General features: G+C 40.0%; 1 protein-coding gene across 1 annotated transcript; it reads left to right on the top strand.

Annotated features, from left to right (window-relative positions):
* Positions 1 to 652: 652 nt before the first annotated feature.
* Positions 653 to 9,534, top strand: LOC118428429 (coiled-coil domain-containing protein 33-like; the record flags this gene model as incomplete). Its single annotated transcript, XM_035838488.1, is given in 11 exon segments — positions 653 to 1,042; positions 1,643 to 1,848; positions 2,273 to 2,347; positions 4,360 to 4,871; positions 5,243 to 5,406; positions 5,772 to 5,905; positions 6,530 to 6,639; positions 7,166 to 7,267; positions 7,900 to 7,991; positions 8,214 to 8,334; positions 9,402 to 9,534. Coding segments are annotated over 10 exon segments (1,642 nt in total), but the record flags the coding sequence as incomplete, so codon positions are not given.
* Between the last annotated feature and the right edge of the window lie 414 nt (positions 9,535 to 9,948).

Here is a 9,948-nt window from a genome sequence, read left to right as displayed (position 1 = left end):
TTGTAGATAAAATACCCAAGGGACCGACAAAAAGTGGCCACTATGGACAGGTGGCCCCTCTGTAGAGGTGGCCCCTAATACAGGTTTGACTGTACTACAAGTACTTATTCCTTCTCAGAAGAGCCTGTATATATTAGAAGTGTTCCACAACTTACAAAACTACATCCTCTAAAATATTTTCTTCAAATTGATTTAAAAGAAAACAGCTTTGTAGGTGGATGGGTCTTTATTTGTTGATGGTACAGCAAATTTCTTACACCAAATTATTCAAGGTTTGCCCAAACAAGGGTTGATGCCTTAAATGGTTCATCCCAGTCTTCAGGGGGTTATGCAGACACAGAAAAAAATTATTTCTAAGTCAGTTCAGCCCTGTTTGTAATGAAATAATAAGATAAATAAAAATCAAACTTTGATATGAAAACTGACAGAAGACATTCCCAGCACAGTAACGTTAACAACCTCTAAAACTGGCATCAACGTGTTGCCCACCCTCTTACACTTCCATGTTCATTTAGACTTTCCATAGATCCAACACAGTACTAGTAGTCGTGCGAATCAGTACGTATCCAATCACTCGCTACTGTCTGCATATTTCATGGCGCGAATCTGTGACCAGCCAATCACCTGCTACCAAACAGGTGTGTCCTCCCGAACAGGTCAGAGGTCACGTTGAGGTTGTGTACACGGTGCCATGGTTGTGCAGGTATGTTTGCGTGCGTGATCGCCAAGATTCTTGCGCCTTGATTTGCTAAGACCGTGATCTAAGGATTGTTCCGACCCAAGACAAAGGCGTGGGGTGGTTCTGGATCACGTAGAGCCGAGGTTGGAAGCCAGAACGGTCGCGGGATAGGACTGAGCTGAACGACGTTCTCTCGCAAGAGCATAGCACAGCTGAAAAGCAACGGTGCCACTCGAGTTCTAGTTTTGTGGACAGCTTGGTTTTTCATGTTGTAGGTGATCGGAGGACGATCTAGATAGTCCCAGAAGCTTATTCCGTCCACCAGGAGGATGTGAAGAAGAAATATTGTCTTCAGTGTTCGAGGTAAGTGTTGTTGATTTCGCGAAATAATGTGGATTGAGTGTTAAAAGTTATACAACAACGATCGCTAAACTGTCAGTAAAACGTTAACCATACTGCTAAAGAAACCGAATGTTTACAGTGCAAGATATGACGGTTATAACCCCTCACCAACTGTGATCATTCATCTCCACTTTCAATCAGCTGTGATTTCCTAGAGTTCAGTTCAGCAGTCCTGTAATAATTTGAATGTGCAACATGACCTGAGTGAAACAGCAATTTGACAGTTGAGGAATATAATATTTTGCATCATACGTGCATATTATTGTAGTTTAGAAATATCAAATTTGATCTATATCAAACATGTATTTGATATTGAGGCTGATGATCATAAAGTTTTATTGCAATTGACTGTCATCACAGAAGTCTAGGTGTCAGAGAAAATTCATTAACTTTGAAGTGTACAAATTAGCATAGAACTTAGAAGACATATTTGCTGCAACAGTCATATTTCTAACCTTTTTTTTCATATAAATAGCAATCACCTTGTAACTTACATACAGATTCAATAAAACTATATAGAGAATTATTAATTTCTTACTATTTTTTACTATTTTTGCACAGATAGAAAATGGCTTCCGGTGTTCCATCAATCCAGGACCGAACCCTGAACTTTGATTTTGACATCCTGAATGCCCAATTTAACCACAATGGGCGCTACTTCCTGAAACTGTCGGTGAAAAACCCCATGTTCGGTGTGGATGGCATCTCCGTGCGACTCAACGATGCTGAACCCGGGCAGGAAAAGGACGAGGCAGAGGAAGAAACAGGTGGGACATTCTGTCTGTATCATAACATAATATTTAAATGGTTGATTGTAAATTGCTATGAATCAAAGATATGCTACCAGGTAACAATGTAGTAACAATGCAACATTGATCACAGATACAGAATACAGATTAACAAATTTACGAGTGAACCATCTTCAAGTTGATGATTCATGGTCAATATCAAGCTGCCATATTGTGTGCTCAAATATCGTCATCTGATATTCTTCTATCTATCTGAAATAATGGCATGACTTTCAAACTCTTTGTACAAGTTGATTGTACAGAGACATATTGTAAATGTGTCATTGCTACACAGTCTTCAACCTCTATTTATACATGTACATAATGCTGGATCTAATCATGATTTGTCTTAATTAGCCATTGATGTATATCACAGGGGTAACAGAAGTTGTTTCTATTTCAGACATTGTGGAGCAGACTGATATTGATGCCCTGTCTACCTTCCAGAACCACAAGTTCACCTTCCTTCTTCCCAGAGGTAATTATCCTTAGTTGTACATTGAATAAAAAAGTCAGAAGATTGACAAACAAGTGCTTTTAAAAAAGCTGGCATTTTGCCAATGTTTGCGTGTGTGAACGTTTTTTTCTAGTTATTAGAATGTCATATAAATAGAACAGAGTAACTAAACCTGATATTGGCGCATGGAGAGATTCACATATGTGCCTGAATCTAGATCTAGACGCCACCTGTTAAAATTTGCGTGAACTGCAGCAAATTTCACTACACTGCCTGTTTTTGAGTGAGCTCTGTTGCGGGGCACTTTTAAGTTTTTTTTTTTAATTTTTATTTCTATTCGGCAAAAAAACGAAGCGGCGAATCCGTTAACCAAAGAAATAAATTGGTGTGGCCAAATGGATGTAAAAATTAGTATTTTAATGGATGTAAAAATGAAAAAAAAAAAAATCTACCTCCCCGGATTCGAACCGGGTGCATTGGTTTAGAATGCGTAAACTTTAACCACTGCGCCAGTGCGAACATGTTGGAAAAATGCCTGTTTTAACAGGTTTAGAAATGTTTGGCATGGATTGAACAGGTCCGTTCATCTCAACATCACAACGGCGACTATTCTGGCCTCAGAGCATTTTGCCGCTAAGGCGGCAAAATGCAAAAAACAACACCAGTCAGAGTCCTAGTACACTAAGACCGCTTACTGTATCAGTGAGGTGAATGTAATGAGATTCAAGATTTCCACCCAGCACTGTACAAAAATTGTAGATAGATGCTTTCCTTTTTAAATTCTATTCATGATATCCAAAATTTTGTGGGGGCAAAGTGATGTGTGTTGCTTTTTTTTCCTGTGCTACGTTGATGATCCTTGAAAGTCATTCGATCCTCCCTCTTGTACAACTTTAAGGCACTTAACTTTCATCTGATACAATATCAATGGTGGAATACAATTTTGCATTTGTGAGAGACTTGGTATGATATTGTTTCATGAACAGTTATGGTTGACAATGATATGGCATGCTCACTGACAGGAATTCTTCTGTTACATGTAGTTTTGGCATGCAGTAGTTGTTCATATAACATTAAGTACTAGGTTTAATCAGTCAATCAATCAATTCCTAGTCAATTATTTGTGAACGTTTTTGCCCTCTTATTTCTATCAATTTTGTCTTCCTTTCATTGATATTATACAATATATGTACAATATTGCCTTTTGGTTCTTAATTGTATTTTATGACATTATTTACTGCTTTGTATTTTAGAAAAGCTTCATTTTGTAGTAGCAACTTTACATTTGTATAGATGTCTTCAGTACTGACCCACAGTTACAATGAGTGTTGTATCCTAGCAACTCACTTTAAACCTCCCGTTGAGTGTACACGTTGCTAGGATATAGGGAAAGCACATAGCTGTGTCACATAGCAACAGTTTCAAAACATGTTGTTCTGTAAATCAGTAATTATGTTGAACAGGTCAATCGATCAATCTAAGGACCTGGTATTACTTGTTGATCTACATGTAGATGGATCGACTTCAAAGCAAAGCCCATGAGTTGATACTTAAAAGCTGAAATAATGCTTTGATGTCAGTGTGATCCTATAGCACTTAAATGGACCCAATCAATATTATCAACTTCGAGTATTATGCTGCTGCAAGTGTAAAATGTTTTGTATCATCTCCAACCGACATGATCTGTTATATCAAGTTTTCATTACTTTATCACAATCGAAAGCTGAGTGGCATATACCTTTGTTCAGGAGGCCATGATATGGAATTTGTTGGGTCATAATAAACAATGACAAGTCTTAGATCTGATGTGGCAACATTCACTCTCATTCACTCACTCACTCACTCACTCACTCACTCACTCACTCACTCACTCACTCACTCACTCACTCACTTACTCACTCACTCACTCACATAGCTAACTGCAAGTACATTACCAGTATCTATTGAAAGTTATTTCGATTCTCAGAGAATCAGTTTTAATGATGATTATAAATATTTAGTGTAACATTGGATTCCATTATCTTTCTTCACAGGTTTCTGTAAGAACGATGAACAGCATGACGTCTTCCTACTCCTGGAGGCCTTCAGTCTTCCTGCAGACAGCAGCGCCGCGGGTCATAAGGTCGGGGAGGCAAAATTCGCTATCTATCCCCGCACCAACGCTCCGCGGATCAACCTCAAGGCAAAACACAACGAGGACCTGTACAACTACAGTAGCATCATGACGCTGTTGCGGACACTAAGCACGGAGTCCATATCCATGCACTGCGGACGTATCAAGTATCACGTGTCCTTCCACGACAACAGAGATAAAGCTCCGCAGCCGCCACGACAGCCGACCCCGCCCGTGCGGCAGCCACAGCCAAGAACACCAAGCCCCCCGCCACAACCGCGGAGGGTGAGAACGCCGACCCCCTCCCCCCCACCTCCTCGAGAACCAACACCCCCTCCCCGCGAGCCCACACCCCCTCGGAGAGAAGAACCTCCCTCTCGACTGGATTTTCATGTGGAGTCACCTCTGCCTACAGATGGCCCAGCTAGGAGGGTAAACTGTTTTCTATGTCATATTCTTGCTGTCTAAGGTTTTACATACTTGTACACATGTATCTGTACAACATGTCACTTCATGTCATGTCATGTCATATTATGTCAAACTAAGCTTAATTCTTTTTAGATGCATGCAAAGAGTTTCAATGGAGAATGACTGATGACACTAGAGAACAGTGATAATTCTTTGTTTTTTTATCCATTTGTAGAGATTGAATTGTATTTGAATTGTATTATTCACCTGGATGTCTAACCTTCATAAACGTATGGAAAGAGCTATAATTTCAGCAACCAAAAGGAGAACTCATATGGCATTTTGCTAAACCAATTACTTCTATTGTCCTTAAGCTGTCTGTCTTCTATCCTCAGACCACAGACTCTGCCCTGGGTGACTGGCAGCAGCCTGGGATGTATGACTCAGGGTTTGCACATGTGGCAGTCCCAGGGAAGACTGAACTCTACGTGATCCTGCACGGGGCCAGGAACCTGCCAGCCCTGCAGGATGGACGCCAGCCCCTTCCTTTTGTTGCAGCGTAGGTTTACAGAAATTAACATCTATTCATCAGGTTATATCCATCATGTTAATGCAACAGAAATCCTGTCATGAACATGACAAATATGCAGGAATTTATATTTGCAAAGACCTCCAACTATCCAGCCAATTTATATATGAATATATGATTTCACCTACATGTATCTTGAAATCACCTGTATTCAAAGTAACAGATAGGTTGTAGTATCAGAATATGTAGTCATTATCTTCTTATGCATTTATTACTGTAACAGTGTTATCAGATTGACAGATAATCATCTTAAAAAGTATCAAAATATTTCATAATGCATTAAAAATACTGCATTAATTTAGGGGTGTTAATACCGTGTTATGATTTATTTTCAGGAAAACTCGTAGCGATGAGCAGGGGAATCGCCCTGCGCAGGGTACGACACGGACACCGATGCAGGCGACACATCTTCCCTGGTGGGAGGAGGGCATCAATGTGGTCATGCCGGAGACAGGGGCTCAGGACGATGGTAAGTTATCACTGAACTTTAGTGAGGAAATCTGTTTATTTGCTTCCTTTATTTATGTTTATAAAGAACTGACTACATTCTCTAATGTCAGCTCTAGTTCATCCTCCTATGCAGGGACATCCAACAGCCAAACTGCCTGTCTGGGTGTGCCCTGCTCTTTCAACCATGTCACTCTTACTTCCTGGCCGCCCTGCTTATAAATATTAATAAGCTTACCCTTATATACGCGAGACCCCTTTTGAAAACTGAAAGGCCTTTCTCTGATTGGCTGACAGCTGGTTTGGGGGGGTTGGACGTCCACAGAAACTAAGAGTGACGGTTGAAAGAGCAGGGTACATCCAGACAGGCGGTTTGGCTGTTGGATGTCCCTACATAGGAGGATGCTCTAGTTCTGCTTAAAAAAACCTTAATACAGCAATGCATATCAAGACTGTCTTAAGATTGTTATGGATATCAGAAAAGTGCATACCTCAATCTAATTCCCAGAGGGTGCATTATGAAATCTCTTTGAATTCATAGTTTATTCTTATGTTTCAGTCTTATGGTGACTGGAAGAATTATGAGAGTTGGTGTTATGTAAATTATGTATAAAATGTTTAACTCAGTAACCGTATTTTTGCCTAGCCCTGCTGTTGACAGTAGCAGACAGCCCGAGTAAACAGGTGCTGGTTCAGTATGAGTTACCTGTTCACCATCTCAAGCCTTTCCATCAATACCATCTAGAACTGGTCAAGGTCAGTAGCAACACTGCGGCTTAAACTGTGACTTATTACCTACTGTGTAACATTAAATATTAATGGAGTTTTTATGCTTGTATCAACCACTTAATTGCCTTTGCCAGAATTGCAGAAGGTTATGGAAATGGTTTAGCTAGGACTTTTTGGGTCTATATGTAGGTCAACAGCATATAACTAAAAAATGTGGATAGATTTTGATGATATTTGTTAGGTGTGTAGCCGTTGTAAAAAGGAAGGTCAAGTTCGAAAGGGGTATACCTGACATTTTCATACTGGTCCCCAGGGAGCTTTGTACGTAAGTGCATTTGTGAACAACATTCTTAATGATAAGCCTCGTTTATTTGGCGAAGGTATGGGTTCGTGGAACTCTAATTCCAAACTTGAAGCCAGTAACAAACCTCGGATCCTAAACCCTTCCAACTTATATCTCATTTACCCAAAAAGTAGGTAGCAATTCTATGCAAACAATGTGTTATTTTGTAATTAGATAACAAAGATATTTGTTATACTTTGAAATATACAGCATAGCAAGGCCTCCAAGGATGGTGTCCGACTGTACGCCACTGTCATCAGGAAACACAGTGTGCTTCCCAGACACCCCACCTTCATGTACTGTGGACTGGAAGTAAGTACTGCATTTTGTTTTATTATTTATCTAGGCCAGGGTTCTAGCCAGCATTCGTCCTTCCAAAATTTGCCCCTTAAAATAGATGAAATTGCATTTGAGGGGGTGTAGATTTCAAAATGTTCCCCTGGACTCCCCTAGGATCACCGCACCTTTGACAGGATTTCCAATCAAAATCCAGGGGATGGAAAAAAATTTCAACACTGATCTAGGCTTAGTAGTTAATTTGTCTTGTATGATACTCCTACTGCAATATAGAATACATCAGTATGACACAAGGGTGCTGTCCTTAGTGCTGAAGTACCTTTGGCAGAACGTCAGAAGGTTGTTTTTTTTAGCTTGAATTGGCATAGCAGGAAAATCGAGTACTTGCTGTAGTTTTGATTTCGTGAAAACAGTGAACATAAAACCACCAAGAAAGTTTCTGCCTTTACAGTATCATGATGCAAGGGTCCTGTCCTTAGTGCTGAAATACCTCAGTACTTCCTGCTTACTTTTTTTAAGACCTCAAATACTTTAACCTACAGTCATATCGCTGACCGAAAGTTTAAACAAGTATTTTCTTTTATGGTAAAGATTGTAATTTTGCAAAAAGATTGTTTTTTAATCCAGTGCTTTTCTCCTGCTCCCAGGTGTTCCTTCGTGCCATGGAGCGACCTGTGGAAAATCCTGTCGGTCCTCTTGTTGCAGTGGCACGTATAGTTCCTGACTACCATAACTACAAGTAAGAGCTTTTTTTCTTAAAGGTCTTTTATTAAGTTCAGTCATAACTGTCTCAGCCTTTTTGTACAGCTGTTTTTCTATGATAGGGGAGAGACATTTCTCTGATGCCATAGTGCATTAAAATCTTGTTGGTTTACAAAGATAGCATGGTAAGGATGAAATGCATTTGCCCCCTCTATTCCAATGAAATTGCTAATCATGTTGTAAATCACATGTCCCACAGAGAGGATGTCCTGATGACCTCCCCTCGGTCCGCGAACGTGACCTTGATGACCGTGACCTTCCCCTCCCCACACCCGTCTTCCTTCATCGTCCCCCAGAACCAGAAGGGTGGATATCCACAGGTATGGTCTCTCTGCATTCCTGTTATGTCAGGCGAGTTCACCTTTATCTGCTGGATAACCTATTTCTGTCTGTCTGTCTGTCTGTCTGTATATCTATCTGTCTGTCTGTCTGGATGGATGGATGCATGGATTCAAGAGTGTGCATCTTTATCCATGGGGTAACCTATTTCCTGTTTCTAGTTATCTCCATGAAAAATGGAGATATAGTTTTGGGTGTGTCTGTGTGTCTGTCTGTCTGTGTGTGTGTTTGTTTGTGTTTCCGGATATTTGTGGTCAGCATAACTCAAGAACCTCTGGATGGATTACGACGATATTCGGTATGTGGGTAGGTGTTGGAAAGACAAAGGTTAAGGTCAATTTTGGGCCCCCTGGTATATGACCTTGGTACTGCAGCTAAAATTCTTTTCTGTATATTTTGAACTGGATGTGCTATGGTCTTGATTTTTTGGTGGCAGATAGCTAATGACGTAAGGAATGGGTGGTGTAATTTTGGGTCCCCTAGCAGGTTGCCCTGGAACTGGCGGGGGCGTTTTTTTTTTCAAAATCTTCTTAGGAGGATAACTGAACAAGGGAACGACAAATTTAGATGATATTTGGTATGTAGGTAGCTTTGACAGAGATGTACATCCTAAATTGCAAATTATGCAAAGTGGCCCTTAATTTGCATAATTAATGAGGGAAATCTATATTTGCATTGTTTTCCATTATAGGACTCAAATACCTGACTATATGTAGTTTGTGGCTGGTGGAACAATTTAGCAGATAACAATTATGCAAATTTGACCCTAATTTGCATAATTGATATAAAAGTGCTATAATTCTTCTCAATGGTATATTATTGGACAATCAACATTGGGACCGGCATAATTTAAAGGTGTACATAACCAAGCATAGATTATGTAAATGCAGGAGTAATTTGCATAATCGGATTATTTCATGGACATATGAGGTCTATGAACTCTTGTTTAGTCCTAGTTTCTAGTTTAGTTCTAATTTTTGCTCCCAAACTATGTCCAGAATCATTGATTGTTGTTCTGAACAATTCTCCGTTCATTGTTTGTGTCCAGGTGAGCCTAGCAGCCCGTCCTGATGAGCAGCCAGTCTGGAACCACTCCTACCTGTTCCACCACAGCAGAGACAACGCAACCATCTTCTCCCCTACCTCTGCACTGGTTATAGAGTACTACCCTGCCTCATCAGGTAATGATATACAACATGTACATAAGACATTATACAGTATATATGTACTCTTACATTAACCCTAACTTCATCTCAGATCATTACAACAGCTATCTTCTCTCCTACCTCTGCACTGGTTATAGAGTACTACCCTGCCTCATCAGGTAATGATATACATGTACAACGTGTACAGAAAACATTATTACACAGTATACGTGTACCTTAACCCTAACTTTAACCCAGATCATTACAGCTATCTTATCCCCTACCTCTGCACTGGTTATAGAGTACTACCCTGCCTCATCAGGTAAAAATAAAGAAGTTACATGCGCTTAAAAGGTATACAATGTACATTAACCCTAACTTTTACAAAGAGCATTACAACCATCTTCTCACCTACCTCTATACTGGTCAGAGTTCAAGTATAACCTGCAT

The sequence above is a fragment of the Branchiostoma floridae genome, chromosome 13 (assembly GCF_000003815.2).
Source record: "Branchiostoma floridae strain S238N-H82 chromosome 13, Bfl_VNyyK, whole genome shotgun sequence".
In the NCBI taxonomy this organism is placed as follows: domain Eukaryota; kingdom Metazoa; phylum Chordata; class Leptocardii; order Amphioxiformes; family Branchiostomatidae; genus Branchiostoma; species Branchiostoma floridae.
The sequence above is the reverse complement of the archived record's forward strand: the minus strand, read 5'-3'. Positions and strand labels throughout refer to the sequence as shown.